The sequence below is a fragment of the Tenrec ecaudatus genome, chromosome 6 (genome assembly GCF_050624435.1).
Source record: "Tenrec ecaudatus isolate mTenEca1 chromosome 6, mTenEca1.hap1, whole genome shotgun sequence".
Classification (NCBI taxonomy): Eukaryota; Metazoa; Chordata; class Mammalia; order Afrosoricida; family Tenrecidae; genus Tenrec; species Tenrec ecaudatus.
In genome coordinates this window covers 167749934-167771599 of record NC_134535.1, presented here as the reverse complement: position 1 = coordinate 167771599, position 21666 = coordinate 167749934, and the positions used below count along the sequence as shown (strand labels likewise).

At 50.1% G+C, this 21666-nt stretch overlaps 1 protein-coding gene across 1 annotated transcript in view; it reads left to right on the top strand.

The window, feature by feature from the left end:
* Positions 1–18816: 18816 nt before the first annotated feature.
* NEBL (nebulette) overlaps positions 18817–21666 on the top strand; it is a 451165-nt gene continuing 448315 nt past the window's right edge. The window contains exons 1-2 of the mRNA XM_075552464.1: positions 18817–18994; positions 20275–20369. Coding sequence (XP_075408579.1) covers positions 18926–18994; positions 20275–20369 — 164 coding nt within the window. The 5' untranslated portion in view covers positions 18817–18925. The remainder of the gene's footprint in view (positions 18995–20274; positions 20370–21666) is intronic.

Below are 21666 nucleotides of genomic sequence, written 5' to 3'. Positions count from 1 at the left end.
TTAATAAAAAACATGTAAAGTTGCTAAGGTTTAATACTTTTTTGTAAAGTCATGACAAGTTTTGCTTTCAGTCCTGATGCTCCTTTACTTCAAAAACTTATTTTACACACATACACACACACACACACACATGTATATGGCATCTGCTTTAGAAAAAGCACAGGCAGAATGTTCTTTAGACGTGAGGGTGGCTAGACTTCGCCTCACATACTTTGAACATGTTATCAGGAAAGACCAGTCCCTGGACAAGGACAGCATGCTTGGTAAAGTCATGCCAGTGGAAAAATAGGAAGCGCTTCAGTGAACTGGTTTGACACGATGCTGCAGTGATGGGCCCCGACACAGCCGCAGTTGTGAGGATGGCCCAGGACCGGCCGCGCGTTCCTGTGAATAGGAACGCCATCCAACAGCAACGGGATAAGGAGCCAAGTTGATTTGATTGGCGGTTGCCTAACGACTGGGTGCTAGGAGTCAGAATCGAGTCCACGTGGTGAGGTCAGGTAAGGGCTGTATGGGAGGGGGAAGAGAGGGGACGCCTTGCTTAGGGGACTCACGGTTTAGGGCAGTCAAGTCGCATTGTTCTCCTGTGGAGCAGCTGGCGTATTTGTCCCATGGCTGATGCTTTTCTATCTGGTCCGTGTTCTAATGTGTGCCTCTTCCACGTGTGGATTGTGATAGAAACATGGAAGATGAGAAGACTCTAGGGCAGTGGTTCTTGACCTACCTCACGCCGTGACCCTTTCATACAGTTCCTCATGTGGTGGGGAACCCCCCACTAGCCATAACATTATTTTTGTTGCTACTTAATTACTTTCATTTTGCTACTGTTATGAATTGGGCGACCCCTGTGAAAGGGTCGTTTGACCCCCAAAGGGGTCGTGGCCCATAGGTTGAGAACCACTGGCAGGGGAATTCTGGTAAGGGTGATGGAAATATGTAGAAATGGGTAACGATGATGCCTGAACATAATGAATGCCCTAGGAAGAATGTCAGATGGCAACTGTTTTGTTACATACATATTTATCAGAATTTTAAAAAATGTTAGATGTCTTAGCCTGGGTTCACTAGAGAAGCACAGCCAGTGACATATATGTGTGTGTATATATGTATATATGTGTGTATATATATATATATACACACACATATATATTTATATTCCCACCCCCACCCACCCCCAATGGCTCATGTGGTTGTTGAAGTGTACAAGTCTGAGTCCAGGCAAGCTCCAGGTCCATGGGTTGGATGTTTGACCAGAAGACCATAGGCTGGTGACTGCAGAAGTGAATGGTTCCAGGTTGGCAGGTCAGATAGCAGGTCGCTGATGACTCTCAGGATCAGCAGGCAATATGGCAGGCCATTGGCTCAAGTCCAAGCACCGGAGACCGATGGGCGGTGTACCTAAGAAAAAGCCAGCCAGCTTTCCCGCAGACATTAAAAGCAGGCCACACTCTAGAGGAAACTTCCTGTCAGTTGACGGCCTCGGGGCTTTGGCCAGAGTAAGGGTGTCACCTCCCCTACTCTTAAAACTGACTGGCTGTGATTACATTGTATGAAGTCGGGTCAGGGTGGATAACTAGGTTTTAACTACCAACCCACTGAGAATCCTGGCCCAGCCAAGTTGACATCGAGCCTAACTATCACACCAAATCTGGCAGTATTTCTTGTCACTCTGGAACCTGATCTAAATATTTTTAAATGTTTTTTTTTAGTTTTGAGAATTTCTCTTCCTCAATGGGGATAAACCTGATAATCCCTAAATAAAACTCACTGCCGTTGAGTGGATTCTGACTCAAAGCAACCCTATAGGAACTGCTCCTTTGAGTTACTGAGACTCTGTCTTTATAGAAGCAGACAGTCTCATCTTCCTTCAAAATATGATAATAACCAGGCTGCTGAATTTGAACAGCAGTCGAATTTTGCAGGAAGAAATCTCTGTTGCAACCAATACATACTGCTGCAGTACAAGTGACAGCTCGTTATGAGGTTCATCACAGGTCGTTATGAAGATTTACGGGCATCCTGCAGGGCACCGTGTGACCGTGCTGGGAGGAGTCCTCGGTCTACATGACTGCAATAATTATTATATATTAGCCTTGGTCGCGGGTTTGGAGCCCAGGCCTTACTCTGCTCTTGCCCTTCTGTTCCCAGTGGTTGCTCTAGAATTTCTATAAAGACGAGGAGCCCTGGAGAAGCAGTCTGGATAGAAGGGGCTCTGTGAGGCGTGGCATGAAGCTGTGTGTACACAGCAACCCCCCTCGCCCCCACCCCTTTCCTTCCTTAAGCTTGGACTGCTGTCTGGTGACCAGGAAGAGGGCTGTGAGAACACGTCCCTGCTGGTCTACCACCAGTCCAGGCTTTGGACTCTTGGACTTCTTACAGCCATGGAGATCTGCACCTCTCTGTCTGGTGTTTGCTATTGGCGGCATTTGCTCGGATTCATGGCTTTGTGGACCCTGAGGCTGCTTCCAGGCCTCCAGGTGCTGACTGAGACTCCCTTCTCACCTCCCTTACACTTCTGACCTAGCTCCCAGCTCTAAGTCTTCTCTTTTTCTGCCCCCATGCCCTCCAGTTGCCCTTGACCTTTCTTTATCCTTGGCAGAGCTGAACTGTGCTCTGGAGGGGTTCCAGTGGCTGCGTTCTGCAGAAGCAGATTGCCAGGCCAGGTGTATCAACATGGAGTTGACGTGTCACCCTTTTGGTTAGGAGTGTAGCATCCTGACTGGTTACCCCTCCCCTCCCCCCAGAGACTTGGCGGCCCAACTCACTTCTCTGTGACTTGGTCCTGTCTTCTGGAAGCCCTCAGAGCCTCCTTCCTGTCTTTGGGCGGACGATCTCGCTACAGGAACAGCTGCCTCCTCTGGACGGTCTAGCAACCTGCTCCTCGTCGCTGGACATTCAAGTCTGAGTCCATCGCGAAGACAGTCTACCCATACTGGAGTCAGCTGCGTCTTCAAAGGCAGTCGGAGGACTCTGGGTGACTTACCTTGTGTGTGGAATTTGACTGTGTGTTGTATGTTTCACTGATTTTGGAATGTGAGTGCCTTGTGATCAGGAATTTTATCCTCTTTCTTTTCATCCCTTGTGCTAAGCCTGACGCCTGGCACTGAAAACAAAGCATGTTTGTGGAATTGGAGGCAGGGGTGAATGGAATGCCTAGAAACTGCCTTGCCTAGAAGAATCCAAATGTTCTAAAGTCGACTTCTTGAGGGGATGGGAATGATGAGTTACCCACAAGACACCCTCTACAGTGTTAGTCATTAAGGAAACAAAGCCTGAGGGGGCCCTTGGTGAAGCACAATCAATGACCCTCTTCCCCATAATGCTCCCGCTCAGCTGTGAAAGAGAAATTCGAAAGGCCTGGGTTTACAGACCTTTTACTGTCCTTCTTTTGGGGCCTCCCCCAGCCCCCAGCCCCCAGATCTCCTTGCAACTCCCAGCTTAAAGAATTGGGGAAGCTTTCTGTCATCGGGTGTTTTGTGGGAAAGCATGGAGGGCCTACAATGGGAGGGGCTGGGAAAATGGCTTTGAAGTCAATGGAATTCATTTTTCTATAAGAATGACTCACTGCATAGAATGCCTTCAGCCAGAGCAACAATATTGTTTTAAATGCACCCATTGTCAGAGGCTTTGGGCCCAGGATCAAATGATGACATAATGGAATTACAGAAGCCAATGACCGATGCCAGGCGCAACCTTTTCTTGCTGAGCAGGTCTCTCTCTCCTACCTATGCCAAAACAACAACAAGAACAAAAGCTCACTACACTCAGACGATGGCCTCGCCATTGGACAGGACATCCCCAAGAGAAGCGTTCTCCTTGACAGGTCAAGTCTGGGCTCTGGCTTGCTGACCTTGCGTTCAGGCACGATACATCAGGTTTAGCTCTTTGCCACACAGAATCCACTGCTACAGGTCCGTTGCCACTCTGAGTGATCCTGGAGGAGGACAGAGTAGAACTGACGGCCCCATTTGGCTTCCAAGGATATAGCTTTGTACAGAAGCACACAGCCACATTGTTCTCCATCAGAGAAGCCAGTGACTTTGACCTTCAGGCCTTTTGCCTAGCAGTCAGGCGTTTTAACCCCTGATCTCCTCGTACTTTTCACATAGAACCGAAACCAAACCCATTGTTACCAAGTTGGCTCCGAGTGGCTGGTGGATTTGAACCACTGACCTCTCTATGAGCGGCCTAGTGTTCAATCCACTGTGCCACCAAGTCTCCTTCTAACATAGAACCTTTTACCCACAGCCGTGGGGTGGGTTCCCACGCGGAGCCATGCTGGAGGACGGAGGAGAGCCGCTTGTTTGCGTTGCTGAGACTGTCGGGAGCAGACAGCTTCCTCTTTCTGCTGCAGAGCAACTGCTAAGTTTGAGCTGCCGCCCAAGGCCAATTAGCGTGCACTGCTTCATCCACAGCACCGCGAGGGGCACTTCCACAAGAGGAAAAGAAAAAGGAAAAATGAGTAAGAATTAGGACTGTGTTTCAGTCCAGGGTTTTTCTATTTAAAAGTTGTGTGATCTTAGACGAGTTACCCCACCACGTGTCTCATTTTTCCAGCTATAAAATGGGTCTCATGATAATATCATCTCTAGTAGGGTTAGGGTGTAGAATTAAGTAAGCCATCCAGGTAAAGTGCTTAGCACAGTGGTTCTCAATGTGTGGGTCTTGACCCCTTCGGGGGTCCAACGACCCTTTCAGAGGGTCGCCTAATATGTCCTGCCTATCAGATACATGATGATTCATAACACTAGCAAACTCACAGTGATGAAGTAGCAATGAAAATCACTTTGTGGTTGGGGGCTCACCACCCCATGAGGGACTGTATGAAAGGTCGCGGCCTTAGGAAGGTGGAGGACCACGGGCTTAGATGAATGCCCGGCATATCGTGAGCACCCTGGAAGTGCTCGCTGGGGTGACCCCAGATGGCAGAATACTTGGGAGTGGGTGCCTGGGTCAGAATCGGACACTTCTGGGGTAAACTCTGAACACACTTTAAACCATACTCTTCATTTTCAAGTCATTTTTAAGCTTTCTCCATGAATAGAGAATAACTAGAGGCTTTATTGATTAGAAACAGAGGAATAATTCCAAAGGGGGAGAAATTAACAGAGAGCAGGTTGTTCATATTAATCCAAGTGAACAGATTTCCGTCCTGGAAGCATGTCTAAATCCTCAAGGACAGGGAGGAGTGGAATTCTGAGAAGGTACTTTGGAAGCATTCAGATGTCACTTTCCCAGAAGGCAAAAATATGGTTGCGTAACAGTTCAGGACACAGCTGCCTCCTAGCTTGACTTACGTGCTGGTTAAGCTGGCAGTCTCAACATTCGAAGGCATCATGGGCATGACTCTGTGTTCTGTGGTGCACTTTAATATCCGTCATGTTCGAACCCTTAATGATCATAACAGATAAATCACAGTCAGGGATGAATTACTTCTCACAACTCACTTAAAATAACCAATGGATCATCTGAACTTCAGCTTAGCTTCATCCTGCCTTCCAAATTCTTACTAACTAGTCAGGGAGCCCACTAGATACTGATCGTCTGCTGTCGTCATTTCAATCAATAATCGAGTTCCTGTAACGGGCTGATGCTGGGCCGGCCAGGTGTTTCATCCCCAAATCCAGCACTCAAAGAGGTTATGTGTTAGCTTGTATTGAGAATGGGAGATTGCTTATCCTTTTGCCTTGAACCTGGTACAAAGGCCTCCCCCCCCCCACCCCACCAAACACTTCAGTCCTTGGACGGTCTCTGAAATTTTGAGAAAAAAAAATTCACAAGAGCTAGTTAATTTAAACTGCTATTTTCTTAGAAGTGAGATGCCAGCAGGGTGTGTGTGTGTGTGTGTGTGTGTGCGCAGAATGGGCGACAGACAGTTTAGAAACATTTCTAAGGTGTCTTTACAGTATTTTTATGTAACAATCTTATAACTCCCCAGGAAAATTTTATGGGCCCTTTAAAAACGTAGGCAGTACAGGATGATGCCTAAAGCCATAGTAATCTTGAGCTTCTCTGTCATTTACCCACGGCATTTCTGTGTGAATGAGAAAAATTCTTAGCAGAGCTGCCAATTTTGTGTTTTAACGGATACACGTTGTTATGTATTGCTCCTATAGTGCGTGCTATGTAGCACGTTACAGAGAAACAGGTGGAGTTCCTGCATGGTACCCACCGATGAGCGCTTAATTAGAAACCCCCACGATTGGTCGCCTGAACCCACTCGGAGGGCCCTCAAAAGAAAGATCTAGCCGTCTACGTTTGACACAGCGACCAGCAGAAATCCTGTGGAGAACAAGTCCACTCTGATACACGTGGGACCATCATCGGTCGGACTCGACAGACCGGAACCGTCATGCTTACGTACCGGGCTGGCTGCGATCCCCAGGGTGGGGACGTCGGAACCGCTGCGTTCTTCCTCTCAGAAAGGGACATTCTACTCTTGTAAGCAGTCTCCGAAACCCGCAGGGGGTCGCTGTGAGTCAGCACTGACTCGATGGCAGTGAGGAGATGGAATACCAATTCCCCAATAAAAAAAAATTACACAGCGTGCACTTGTGAGAAAAGCAGTAAACATAACATACAATGTGTGTGTGCGTGTGTGCGCGTGCACAGGAAAAAGATAAAGGAAAATTTCTCTTGTTAGCCAGAAATGAGAATGGCTTTTATGTGCCATTTGGGAAAGGGCATAGATCACACGAGGAAAGAGAAAATGTGCCATCGATGTGCCCCTTGATTCTACATTAAAATAATCCCTGGGTGGATTGTAATTAAACACGGAGCGGCGTCAGGCTGCCTAGCGGATAGTTCTGATTTCGTCCCTGCCTTCCGGATCTCCTGTTTATTTTAAAAGGGGAAAGCAGTAGTATCCACTTCATAATGTTGCTGTGAAGCTTAAATGAGTTAATTTGTTAAAAAAAACAACCCAACAAACCTTTAGTACAGGGCCTAGTACCTAAGCACATAGTAAATGCCCCTTATTTTCGGAGAGCATGAAAAGAAAATTATTTCTCGCGTGCTTGGGCTGTGTAATGCGTTTAAGCGTGGCACGGATGCCGAGCTGATACAATTGGAATGACGCGGCACACGCCTGTGAAACATGTAGCAAACGCTGCACGTGTGTGTGCAGGAGAAAGAAAGAAAGACAACGGGCGGCCTCCTGGCTCAACAACACCCACTGCTGACACCTAGATCATCCGCCTCTGAATCCGTATGTTTCTCCCCGCAAAGGAAATTATTGTGTGAGTCTCGTTTCTGTCTTCTTTTACCTTCGATGAGACTCTAGCATCCTTCTAGGCCTAAAGACGCGGTTTTAAGACAATCAAACAGCGTGCACTTGTTTTACCTGCTGCTTTCGGTGTTAGCAGTCGCTTTCGGCCTTACTGTTTTACGGAGAGAAGGCCACTTAGGAGCTGATGCAGTGACCAAGCCCCAGCCCCTCTCCTCGGGAATCCACGCCACCACCGAACACATCTCTAGCGTCCTTAGCCAGTTTCTCAGGGAATTCGAGAAGCAGCAGGAACATAATTGAATTTCCCATTTTCTGCAGAATTGTCGAAAAATAACAGGCAGACAAAATGGAAGGGCCACCGAGGTCAGACAGGAGTACTTTCCAAATAGCAAAATCTATGGCTGATGCTGCTAGGAGTTTATGAAGGTCATGCAGGTGTCGCAGGGTCCCAGGAAAATGGAGTAGAAAGCGAGGGTGAAATTCGTTGTGCTTATAGCTTGGCTGCCTGATAAAGAACAGCTTGCTCTGGAGTCAGAGCCAACTCCTGGCCGCCCCCTCCCAGGGTGTCTTGGGTCGACTTGGGGTTATATTTCAGAAGTTGACCCCCAGGCCTTTTGACTTTGGCACCTCGGGGTGTACTCGAGTCTCCGATCTTGCAGTCTGTTCATTTTCATTGTTGGACCCACTCAGGACTCTAGCTGGGGCTTACTCCCCCACAGCCCCAAATGCCAGGTCAGGTGAAGGAGCTGCCCTTTCCCTGCTCTGATGGCCAGAAGGTCCAGGGGTAGGTGCCACTTGCCTTGCTCTGTCTCTCACTCTTTGCCCAACAGGGCCCAGCCGCCTCTGGGCAGGGCGACCTCTCCACGCCCTGAGTTTCTGATTAGCAGCCTGAATAAGGGCTGTCTGCTGAAAAGCTGGGGTGTTCCCGGTCACAGCCCTTTCAATTTGAGCAAAATCAAACAAACACCCACACCCTCAAGGGAACTGGTCTCCATTTCCTCTTGGTTCCGCCTTTCCACGGGTAAGTCAGGGGCCAGCTGAGCCAGGCCTGGCTGGCTGTCGTGGTGCTGGTGGAACCAGTTGTGGGTACAGTAGGTGGGGCTGAGAAGGTGGGGTTGGGGTCCTGTGAGCCAACCATCCTAAAAACATAGCGATCGCAGGCTCTGTAGGAGAGGGTCTGGTAGGAAACCTGGAAACGAAGGCTAGGAAACGGGAAATAAAGGAGTGCCTACCAATCCAACGCTTCCTGGGCACGCTTCCTTCCATAAAATGAGCAAACATGAGATGGGAGTGAGCCTGTTTTTATAACATACTTCCCCCTCTACCCCCCACTGAGCACACTATCAGAAGCATCTTTCCACGCCATTCAATGCTCTTTAACGTTATATGTTTACCTTTTCACTTGCAGTTTTTAAAAATCATTTTATTTGGAGATTTTACAGATATCATAACATTCCATAATTCAGTCACATGGAGCAGTACTGTACAATTGCTACCACAGTTGCAAAGTATTTTTTAAAACATTTTATTAGGGGCTCATCCAATTCTTATCACAATCCATACATATACATACATCAATTGCATAAAGCACATCTGTACATTCCCTGCCCCAATCATTCTCAAAGCATTTGCTCTCCACTTAAGCCCTTTGCATCAGGTCCTCTTTTTTTTCCCCTCCCTCCCCGCTCCCCCCTCCCTCATGTGCCCTTGATAATTTATAGATATTTATTTTGTCATATCTTGCCCTATCCGGAGTCTCCCTTCACCCCCTTCCCTGTTGTCCGTCTCCCAGGGAGGAGGTCACATGTGGATCCTTGTCATCAGTTCCCCCTTTCCAACCCACTCACTCTCCACTCTCCCAGTATCGCCCCTCACACCCCTGGTCCTGAAGGTATCGTCCACTCTGGATTCCCTGTGCCTCCAGCTCCTATCTGCAGTTTTAAAGGGGCCTGGGTTCTAAGGAGACCTCTCCGTTTTGTTTTATTTGAGCTTTACTGCCTATGTTTATTGGATGAAGCTGCAGTAGCGTGGTGGATGACGGCAGGGGCTCCGGGTTCTTCATTTATGTAACGCAGGCTCTGTTCCCATCCGCCTCCACGAGGAGGTCGGCTCCATTCATTCCTCTTGATCCCTGTTACTCGAGGTGCAGAGCACTTCCGGGCTCCTCAGAGGCAGAGGCCTCCTGCTGATGGGCACGTCTTGTGCCCTGCACATTCGTCGAGGCCTGGGAAGGCGCAGGCTCCGCACTTCGTTTCATGAGTCACTGTAGACGAGGGGGAACCACCTTCCTGCCAGAGCTTCCAGGGAGTCCTCAGGCCCTTTCCCGAGCAAGGAGCCCGGGCTGTAGGCCTGAGCTGCCTCTGATCTCCGTCTTGCCACAACCCAGTGGGTGCTGCAGCCCTTCAACATGGGAAAACGGTGAAAAATGGGAACCACGACCTAACAGATGGGAGAAGATGTAAGTCAGTGGAGTAGCTAGCTCGGCTCATTAGGGCTTGACTTCTTTTCCTGGCTCTTGAAAAATAAAACCCAAACAAAAAACCCCAACCAATCAAGCAAACAACCCCGCCCTGGCCTCGATTATTTTCTCCTTTGGGAGGCTAATTTCTCCCATTCCTTCAGGACCCTCACGTGGGCCTTGTTACCAAGAGCTCAGGCAGGTTTACTGAGCCCTGTGGAGCGTCAGCTGACCACACGATATTAATACACTGAATTAATTTGTTAAGGCAAAACAAAACACCGTCTCCTTCCGTCGGCTACTTAAACGGTATTTGTTCCTGATGAGGCTCTGTTGATTTTGTGCAAGGGAGTTGGTTTTTATGAAATTCATTGTGGGGCTGAGCGGCCTCCCCCTCTTCCCACCCCCCTCCCCGCGGAGATTCCCCTTCTTTCTTTGGCCTCATGTGGCCTGCTGGGTTTGCTCAGCAGATTCTGCTCCCAGCTTCCTGCTACAGGGCCCTGGCGCCTTTTGGTGTTGGGGGAGCGCCCCCCTGCCCTGAGGGTGCTAGGCTCAGGACTTCCAGTCCTCTCTACTTACTTCCCAACCCTCCCCCTTTCCCTTCTTCTCTTGATTTCTTCTCTGCCCCCCTCTTCTCTTCCCCCTGGTGTTTGCTTCCTTGTACAGAGCCCTGGTGGCCTAGTGGTGTCCAGGTGGGCTGGGATCAGCGAGGTCCCCTGGCCGGACCCACCAGTCACTCCGCTGGAGAAAGATGGGGCTTCCTACGCCCGTACAGAGTTACAGTTTCAGGAAGCTCACAGGGGGCAGTTCTGCCCTGTCCTGTAGGGTCCTATTAGTGAGCACAGGCTGGATGACAAAGAGTTGGGTTGGGTTTGGGGGGCCTCCTTTGACATGTTGCCCCGCCCCCAGGTTCTGGGAGCAGAGCCAGAGAGGAGAGGACCAGAAGTGGGCATGATGACGTTGGCATTGGCAGCAGGTGGAGCTGTCTTTGCTGGGTGCACCTGGTTGATCATGCTTCTCTGGGGTCCACTAGAGTAAACTGACCCCTTGCCCTCGTCTCTGAGCCTGAGGTTTCCGGTCTACCTGCTTCCTGTGTGCTGTTAAATAAATGCCATGCCGTCCAAGTGAGTTTGAAGCAGTTGAAATATGGCCCATTCAAAGTGAGAGGGGGCAGCGTCAGATACACCTTGACAATGAGGAGCTGATACCAAGGGCTCAAGTAGAAAAAAAATCTTTTGCAAATGATGATGGCAACATATGTGCAAATGTGCTTGACATAATGGATGTATGTCTGGACTGTGATAAGAGCCCCCGATAAAACAAACAAAGCAAACAGTCCCCCACACCGGATTTTGAAAGAGAGGGGAAAAATATAAATAATTATATTAAATTTTAAAACACTGGCCACACTATGAAATGATATTTCAGATAATTTGGATACAATAAAATATTAAAATCTTTTCACTCTAAAAAAAGTGAAACAACAGTCAGAATTACCCATGTGGTTCGCATGTGTGGCTCTCGAAGTATTTCTATTGAGACAGCACGCATGCACAATTTGTTTGATTTTGTTCCTCAGAATTTGTAGTTTTCCAACTGTTCAGTGCTCAGAGCTTTGTTTCAAACCACCGGGATGTCCTTGTGGAAATAGTACAGATTATTTCCATTTCCCAGAATCTATACCTACATACATGTATGAAGAGGAATATGTTTATACTAACATATACTTTGACTAACTTATTCTGAAATTAATTTTTAAAAAGAAAGTAGACAATCCAGCACTTGCTCAGAATCCATGGGCAGATTCTGGACTAAAAAAAGATCCAGCATTTTGAAGGAGCCTACTCTTTCCCCCACTTTAATTCTTGAGCTTCCCTGAATCTTCCGGACGACAGGGCTCTCGGTCGACCTCCTGAAGGGTGGTTTGTGTGTGACATGTCACCCCTCCAAGCCCACTCTTCATTTCCCTCAGAAATCCCAAATACAAGCTCATTGTCACCGAGCCAGGTCTGACTCAGAGAGACCCTACAGGACAACGCGGAACGGCCCTGGTGGGTTTTTGGGGCTGGACATTTTGGTGGCAGCAAAAAAGCCTCCTCTTTCTCCCATGGAGCAGCTGTGGGGTTCAAACTGCTGACCTGTGGTTGGCAGCCCGACTCGTAACCCATTATACCACTGGGCTTCTTTTCTTTTCTTCTTTTTTTTTAAAAAAAAAATCACTTTATTGGGGGCTCGTATAACTCATCACAATCCATACGTCCAGCCATTGTGTCAAGCACATTTGTACATCTGTTGCCCTCATCATTCTCAAAACATTTGCTTTCTACTTGAGCCCTTGGTATCAGCTCCTCATCTTCCCCTCCCTCCTCACACCCCCTCCCTCACAAACCCTTGATCATTTATGGATTATCAGTCACTTTCCTTGGAGATGCTTAAAAGGAGCCTGGAGGCCCCGCAGACCCGGAGTTGGACTGTGAACCCATAAAAGGTCAGCAGTCGAGACCCCCCAGCCCCTCCACGCCGAGCGGGGAAGATGTCAGGCTCTCGGAAAGCCACAGGGGCAGGTGGACCCTGTCCCCCAGGGTTGAGGATATGAATTGGAATGGACTCAACAGCAGTGGCATTGCTTTGGGGCTGTGATGCTAGTTTCTTTTGAGGACTGACTGCAGCCGACTGCTAAGTCGGATAACTTAATATGACTGTTGAATACGATCCAAACTTTATTTCCCTTTGTGTTGATGGATGAAGAAGGGGCCCCCGCGGTGCTCGCAGGGAAGCCTTGGACTGCTCACCTAAAGGTCAGTGGCTCAAATCCACCGGCTGCCCCAAGGGAGGAAGATGAGGCCTCCTGTTCTCTGAAAGCTTTACAAAGCCTCCCCTTGATGGCAGTGCACTGAGCTGGACTTTAAGAGGACAATCCTTTAATTTGTTAATGAACCTAATTGTAATTCTTGCCAAGCAGACTAGAAATCTACTTTCCTTTGAAGTTCAAAACTGATGCTTATGTCCTGAGTCAGAGCTTTGGTATAAAAATCACAAGTATCCACTGCGAAGAATTAAAAAAAAACCCCAAACCTTATCTTTATTTCTATCGCTGTTTTTACTGGGGAAGAAGACATGTTGTGGGATCGAGTTCTTAATTGAGTAGAATCCATGCAGAGATCATAAAGGAAAAGCTGCTGGCTTAATGATAGGACTTTATTTTCTCATGTGAGTTTACTAAGCAAAGTACTTTTTAATGGAGGCTTTGTTTTTATAGCTTGATATTTATCAAGTTTGGCAGATGACTCAGAAAACAGCCTTGCCACACATGAAAAGAGTCGCAATGACTCCTCGTCCTTGTCACCTTCCATCTGATTTGCACTCAAGTGCACGGGGAGTTCAGTTTATAGTGAGAGAGCATTTTAATGATTTCACTCCAGTCATTCAACGGTTAAACAAATATTTACTAACTTCTTCCTGAGTACTCGTGCCGTGCTCAATGCTTTCTCTAAATGGGTTAATATTTTTAAATTGTGGGAAGTATTTTAGAAAGCAAACAAAATCAAAAAGCCACAGGTGTCAAGGCAACCCCAAGGTGTTAGCGCGGAATTATGCTCCGTAGGCTTTCCAAGGGTTGTCGTCACCAGGCCTTTATTCCGGGTGCTTCTGGGGTGAACTTGAGCCTCCACCTTGGGTTCGCAGCCAGATGTGTGTGCATCAGTGGTGCACGGAGTGGTTGAGTCGAAGGGCTCATTGGGTTTTCTAGGCTGGAATTGTAATAGCAGCAGCTCACTGGGTCTGCCGTGGCGGTTGGCAGCCCAATACCTGGCCCCATAGGCCCCCAGAGCTCACTGAAGTAATGCCAAGAGACTTCAGCACCTTTGGGTGGGCAGGATACCCAAAGCAGGGAACACTAAACTCTACCCAAAATGTCAATGGCAGAGTCGATTCACTTTAGCTGACGGTCATCTTTAGCAGAAAGCCTCCTCTCTCTTCTGTGAAGCAGCTGCTGGCTATGAACTGGTGGCCTTGCAGTTAGCAACCCAGCTTGTTACCACTACACCACCCGGGCTCCTTAACGCCTACACTTTAGGTTTCCTTACGTTCCTGCGGGAGAGGACAGCTGTCACGCGCGCCCCTCCTTGGACAGGATGATGTGGGCAGCCTTTCCAGGCTGCACCGTGGACTTTAGAGGGTCCTTCTCCGTTCTTCCAGGGCCTCTTGGGCAGAGCTTTACTTTAGCACATTTCTCACAGTGTGCTGCGATGCTTCGCTCACTTATCTGTCCCACAGAATTTCATTAGAAGGCAAACATCATCCCTAATTGTCCAGGGCATCCCCTAGTGCCTACCATTCTGCCTACCGGTAATCATATACTGAACAGATGAATGCAAGTCATTCTATTTGCACACTGGCTTCTGATTCTTGAATTTCCCTTAATGCATTTATTTTCCACTCCACATTGATTCGCACGGATGTAACAGTAAAGGAGGCATGTCTCCAAAATGATTAAGATCTTTAGAGAAATGCTTCGTTGGACCAAGGCTCATATGCAGCTATCAAGTGAAACTGTAGATTAAAATTTCCCCTTTCCCCTCTCCTTTTACCCACCAAAGTTGTTTAGGAAAGCATGTGCCCATGGTGAATTTGAGGCAAATAATAGCAATCACAGGAGAGACCAGTCCCTGGATGTGGTAGCTACACAATCTGGTGTCAATTTGGGACTTGAGAAGATTAAGAGTGAAGGGGTGGAGTCTAGTCTGTCAATTGAGTCATAGCCAATGAGGCCTCTGTACGGGCATAGCCTTCCCCTGAGGATTTTGGGAATTCCTGGATTTCCTTCTTGAAAATCGGGAGAGACTCTCTCTCACTATCCCTTCCTGAGAGACTCTCAGCTGACAAGACACAGAACTGTGCCAGACCTCTGGAGCTGGAGAAGCCACGCGGAGACCCGCGCCAGTGCAAGAGATGCCTACATCACCACTGGATCCACAAGACTTCCCGCCCACTGGCCTGTGATCATCCTGCACTCAGTGTCATTGCATGTGTTTCGTGAGTCTATAGAGGACTTTATAGATTGGTATTGGACATATGGGCTAATATCTGACTTGTGGACTTGATCTGGACAGAGCTGGGATGTTTTCTGAATATTCAATTGCTCTTGTACATAAAGCTTTCTTATACATATGTGAGTGTCTATGAATTTGTTTCTCTGGTCTACCCAGACTAACATGCTAGTGAAGGACAAGGCTTGGTAAAATAGAGGGTCAGTGAAATGAGATGGATCCGCACAGGGTGGCTGCAGCGATGGGCTAAGAGTAATTGCGAGGATGGTCAGGGTAGGGGAGCGTTTTGTTCTGTTGTGCTTAGGATCAACAACAACAACAACAGTAGCAATGAATACAAGTTTACACTATGATTGTCAAATGGAAGACACATAAAGCTATGTGTGAGAGAATAAGTTAGCTAATTTCTTAACAAGCAATAAGAGTGAGGCATCATAGGCTACTTGCTATGCTTTTAAAAGCGTGCTTTTTTGGTAAAAGAGCACAGAATCTTTGATGTAAATTTATTCATTCCTGGCTGCTATGAAGTAATGTCTTAGCTACCTAGTGCTCTGGTAACCAAAGAACCCCACAAACCAAACCAAACTCCATGTGAATGTATTGCCTTAGGGTTTTGGAAGTTAGGCGTCTCCGTTCAGGGGTCCAAGGGGTCATCAGCCGGATGGTGCAGTCTGCTCTGAGCAAAGTCCATCCCTGGTTTCCTCAGCTTCTGGAAGCCCTGGACCACCCTGGCCTTGTAGACAAATCCTCTCATGGTGATTTCTGAGTGTGTGTGTGTGCGTGTCCTAACTTTCATAAAATGCCGTTCAGAAAGCCTTAAGTTGATCATCCATCCTTTGTTGTATGACTTAATTAACACCTCAAAAGGAAACGCCCCCTCACTTTTTTTTTCCCCAAACAAGAAAATTCACATTCACAGGTTCAGGGGTTAGGACTTCAACCAATCTTTTTGAAGGACACAATTCAATCCCCAACCAGCTGAGAACATTTTAGTTCGCATCATTGGTATATTAGTCAACTTGCATAACAAACTCCAAACTGTTGTGGCTTACAACAATGAACTCTCCCCGCCCCACCACATGCGCGCACACACGCACACACATGCACGCACGCACACACGTGCACACACGCACACACATGCACGCACGCACACACGCGCGCTCCTCAATCACATTATGTGAGGGATGAGTGCTTGCTTTGACTCTGCTAGGTAAGACTGGCTTCTACTGAACTTACTGGGGCTCTGCCGGCTGGCCAGGCCTTCTGGACCTGGCCATTCCTAGACCAAAGTACGATAGCAGCAGTTACCCTGGTGTACTCTCTTCTCCTGGCTGGGAGCTGAAGCACAAGTGGGCGGAGGAACAAGAGCAGGCTGTGCAAGCGCTTCCAAGCATCGGCTCCAAGATGGCATCTTGTCACGTCTACTCAGATTCTATTGGCCGGAGGAAGCCGCTGTAGTGGAGAAGTGCACCCTGCATACAGGCCAGGGTGGCCAGGGTGGCCAGGGTGGCCAGGGTGGGGGAGAACAACAACAACCCAAATCGTGAACAAGTAATACAATCCCGCCACATGGAAGCTGTGTCTGAGAATGGCTCTTTGTCATCTTCGCTACTCTTTAAAGCTTTTGAACGTGGAGTTCGCGTTGACGCTGGAAGAAACATGAGGTTGTCTACCCTGCAAGGATTTCCAGTCTGGGAAACCCGCTGGGACAGTTCTTCCCTGTCCTTTATCAGGTCGCTGCGAGTTGGAATCCACTCAATAGCAGTGAGGTTGGAGTTTTAGTTTTATGCAGCTGAGCAAGACAGGTTGAGCAGTAATAGCTTCTGTAGGCTCTCTATAAATAGGCCCCAGAGGAAAAAAGTCAGCAAGCTTAAATTATATAAGTATATAAACGTCTTGAGGATGAGGATGGTGGTGTATTACTTATATCTTTGGCTGTCTAAATCAGCAGAAAGGGCCTAGAGATATTGCACTGTACTCTCCATAAGGAATATATGTTTTGAACCATCGAGTGAAAAATCCAAGGAAAGGGCAAAAGGTCTCCCCCAGTGGATAATTAAACCATTTATCTGCTCCAAGAAGGAAGTCTAAACCAGATGACAGGTTACTGCCAAATTTCTGTTTCTAGTGCTTTGAATTTGGAAATAAAGAAGTCCTTTTAGACAGATGGTATTAGGATTCTTACATCAGTAAGATGGCATTTAAAAAAAAAACTTAGGAGGCTGGTTCTGGGCCGAAAAGGAAAATAGTAAGAGAAGCAGATATGAATGAGGAAAATATAACTGAGCATTCATTGTTTATCCTTGAAAGAACAACATCACAGCCGATTCCAGTCTTACTCATATTTCCTATCCACAAACATTGAATTGGTCCCTACTATGTGGCAGGCATCGCGATAAGGGGTGGTTTGCTAAGAAACCATACAATTTAGAGTTAAAAGATCTGCTCTAAGCGACTATACCTATTGTTGATTTGACTTTTCTGGGGGCTTGTGAGCACAGAATCAAGTGGTTTAAAGGCTGTCGCATTTGGTAACTATCTTGCAGGTAGTCAGGACATCAGAAAAGTCAAGCAGCACAATGGTGTGAGGAATGACATGTTTTTTCAGCACGGTCTTCCTAAGAAGTCAGTAGTTTTCCTTTTTTTTTTTAAGACAGAAATGATGCCACATAGTTGCTGTGCCGCGTCACTGAGTCTTCATCCGTGTGCTGGCGGCAGAATGAGTTTTACGCATTTGCTATGACCAACCTGTAACCATCTGACCTGGCTCTGCGCAGTGTTTACCAGGAGTCAGGCAAACTCAGGCATTCCTTTAGAGCTCTTGACATGATCCCCAGCCTGCAGCTTAGAAACGGAGCAAGTTGCTGCAGGCCGCATGAGGCCTCTGTGGCAGGGTCTGGGTTTGAACTGCTCAGCGGAACTCCATTGTGCGGTGCGGCATCGAAGGAGTCAAACGACCAGGGATCTTCAGAACACGAAACATCAATTTGTGTGGTTTGGGTGCCAGCCCCCCGCCCCCCCTCCAAGCTTCCGGCTTGATTTCCAGGCTCTGGTGACTAGGATTAAGAGTTTGTAAGAGGTTCCTTTAAAGCAGGTTAGGAACTCGCGCAATGATGGTGGCATCAATCGCAAACTACAGTTTCACCCTATAGGTAGACACACTTAAGATGACCGATGGCCGGTTATTAATCAAGAAAGGCTTGATTCGGGCCTAAAATGACCAGAACAGAGATTGAAAAGGGGTCGGGAGACAAGGCTCGGCTCCAAGGTTTTCCTCCTCCGGGATCTAAGGCCTTCCTTCCCACGGGCATTTTCTGGAAGAGGCCAGTGGTAGCCGCCGGTGGAGTACCCGCCTCAGCGCTGCGGGCCGCGAGTCTCGGGGCTCCCCTCCAGCCCCCCAGCTCCTGGACCAGAGCGCGTCGCAGCCCCGCACGCCAGGGAGTGCGCGCGGCGGGCACTTGGGTGCGCCCCAGCCAGACATCTCCGGGTCTAGAGGAGGAGGGCGACCTTTGGGAACCGGATGGGGGGGGGGGCACCAAGGTAGGGAGAAAGCCAGGCTGTGCGTGCACTTGAACGCTCGCGTTTCTCCCGCCCGGGTGGCAGCCCGCGGCGGTGGCGGAGCTGGGCCCTCCCTCCTTCCCCCTCCCGCCTCGCTGCGCTTCGCCCGCCCTCGCCCGGTGCCCGACGTGCTCGTTCACTGCAACTTCGGGCTGGGCGCGCCGGTGGGTTTGGCCTGCGCGGCGGCGGCGGGGCGGGGGAGCGCGAGGGGCGGGCGCCAGTGTCTGCGTGAGTCACCGGTACCTGGAGCGCGAGCCACGCAGAGCGAGCGGCGCCGAGCCCGAGCCGGAGCCGTAGTCGCAGCAGCAGCCGCAGCCGCAGCCGCAGCCGCAGCCCGAGCCCCGCCGGAGCCCGCGGACGCGGCCGGCCCCCAGGCGCCAGGCCCGGACTCGCCGCCTGCCTGCCCGCCCGGCCTGCCGGCTGCGCGCTGCCGCCTCTGCCGGGGCCCGGCGCCGACTCGCCTCCCCGGCGCCCGGTCGTCCGCATCCCTCCCGCCCGAGCGGAGGCGGCGCGCGGGGCCCCGCCGGGGGATGTCACAGCGGCTCTTCGGAGCCTCCACTCGCTGCCACCGTCCCTGCAGTCGCGTCGCCTCGCCCCCGCCGCCGCCCCCGCCCCCGCCCGGGAACCGCGAAGATGAACCCCCAGTGCGCCCGCTGCGGGAAAGTGGTGTATCCCACGGAGAAAGTCAACTGCCTGGATAAGGTGAGCGAGGGGGCGCGGGGCCGAACGGGCCCGGACCTGCCGGGCCCCGTGCACCTGCTCCGAGAAGTTTTGGCATCTGGGCTGGAAAGCGATGAGTGTGTGCGTGTGCGTGTGTGTCTTGGCACAGGCCAGGCGCGCAAAGGAAAATGCCCGTGGGATGTCGGAGAGATCGCGCGTTGCGAGTGTCAGCTAGGAGCTGGGAAAGCTTGGGTCCGGCCGGGCCGGGGCCGGGGCCGGGGCCGGGCGACGAGGGTGCGGACCGCGCTGAGGCCGCAGAGCAGCTGCGGAGAGCGCACCGCGGCGCCGCGCACGGGCTCGGGGCTCCCTGAGCTGCGCACCGGGCGCCGGGAGGCAGGCGCTGCGGAGCAGTTTGGGGGCCGTGCCCCGCTCCCTCCACCCCTCCGCCTGCCCCACCTCCACTCCGACCTCTCACTGCCCTCCCCGCCCCCCCCCGCAACCGCCCTCACCCCACCCCAGCGCGGGAATGAATGTCGCGCCTTCTGTGACAGCGGCGAGATGGAGAGGCAAATAGTAATTAATATGTCACGGGGCGGCCGCTGTGCTGCCGCATTGCCAAGATTAATCCCCGCCGGAAAGCGCCGGCGAGCCTGACCCATGGGTGTCCAACCCACCCGGTTGGGGAATTCCAGAGGAAGCGGCCGTAGCCCTGTCCCTCTGGCCCAGCTCCCTGCCCTGCGGAACCGGTCCGAGGCTCTCCCCTCGGAATTTGCATTTGGGGATACCAATGCCTCCTTTAAAGTCGGCCTTCATCCAGGCGCTCACGGGGGAGCCCACGTTTCCGGCAGCTTAGCGGAAAAGCTGGACAGGGATTGGGATGTGGGGGCAATGGGGGGGCTCCGGCCATGTAGGGTTGCCTGGTATTTGTGATAGGCACATGTTTCCAGTCTTGCCAACACACTGTGTTTGGGCTCTTTCAACTTGAGAATGCCCCCCTTTCCCACTGCGCGGTGCTCAGAATTTCCTCCTGCTTGTGCAGGCAAGGTAAAGGCAAAGAAGCCCAGAGCCTTGGTGGTTCCGCCCTCCGTGATGGAGATTAATTAAAAACCCACTTTTAATAGCACCCTGTTCTGTTGTGGTGGTGGTGGTGGTGGTGGGTGGGGTGGGTAGGTAAACACATCCTCTGCTACCTACAATCATGCTGTTGTAGTGTTTTCCAACACGGGGACTTGTGATGCACTGAAAACGCCTGCCTCCCGTGCTCCTCAGGAACGGAATGGGCTTTTGTATTACTATGCCAAATATTGATTTGTGTATTTCAGTACTGGCATAAAGGATGCTTCCACTGTGAGGTCTGCAAGATGGCTCTCAACATGAACAACTACAAAGGCTATGAGAAGAAGCCCTATTGTAACGCGTAAGTATTGTCAGCGCGGAGCCAGGTGTGGCTCATACAACCTCATACAAGTGGGTGGGCCTGCCTGTTCGGTCGAATTGACTCACTGTGTCATCCAGGTGTGGGTGACAAGTCCCTGCTTCTGCCGAGCCCTCTGGGGCCTATACTCTGCTGAAGGTCCTGGCATTTTGACAAAGTGTAGGGTGTCTCTCGTGCGGCTGTCATTGGGAAGGCAGGTTTTGAGGCTCGGATTGTTAGTTAGCAGGCATTTGATTAGAAGCGGCAGAACTGTAACCCACTGAGAACAGGAGGCCTTTGAAATGTGTGGCAGGTATCTTCTGTTTCCAGTTAATTATGTGATGTTATGATTCTGCAGTTTCCATCTGAGCCTAGTTCCTCGTGAAAGGAGTCTTGCCTTACTCCGTCTCCACTGAAACCTCCGCAGAGGTCCTGGGGCCTGAATAGGGAACCGGAGGACCCGGCCCTGGGTATTTCAGTTGTAGGTAATCGGCTCCTGCGGATGGGGATAAAAGATGATAAACTTGGGTTGGCAGCCTTCTCAGGAGGCATGCGTCTAGTCTATTTTTGAGATAGTAACAGCTAACATTTACATAATACCACGTAGCAGACCCTGTTCACGGAACCTGCACCAACAGCCCTATGAGTTAGGGGGGCCCTGGTGCCACAACATTTAAGCACCCCTCAGACAGATTGCTCGGCACACCCAGCCCAGACCAACAGCTCTGTGGGAGGACGGCCTGGGGGTCTGCTTCTAGAAAGATCAGCCCACAAACCAAACAACCCCCCTGGTGCCTAGTGCCTTCCCTGTATCTAAACAGAATAGAATGCCCCGAGGGTTACCAGGGCTGGAATTCCAAATGAAAGCAGACTGCTCTCTCTTTCTCCTGTGGAGGTAGAGCGGCTGACCCGTTCTAACTGCTGATGGCTTCCAACTGGGGAGAAGCTGAGCACTTTAAATCACCAGGACTCCTCCGTGTGAATTGAAATCAACTTCATGACAACTACTTACATTATGACCTCCAGTCTGGTTGATGCAAACGGTTAGGCACTCTACTGCAAACTGAAAGCACGCGCTACTCCCCTACCCCCCCCCCCCCTCCCGCCCCTGGAAGAGAGAGGAAGAAAATCTGGCAGCGTGCCTTCTTAGAGGTCACACAGCCTTCAAAACCTCTGAGCACATGAGGTGGCACTGAGTCAGAACCAGGGGCTGCTGGTTTTGCTATTATGCTCATTTGATAGATTTGAAGACACGGAGGCATCCGGAGCTTAAGCCTCAGAAAGGGGTTAACAACTGGGC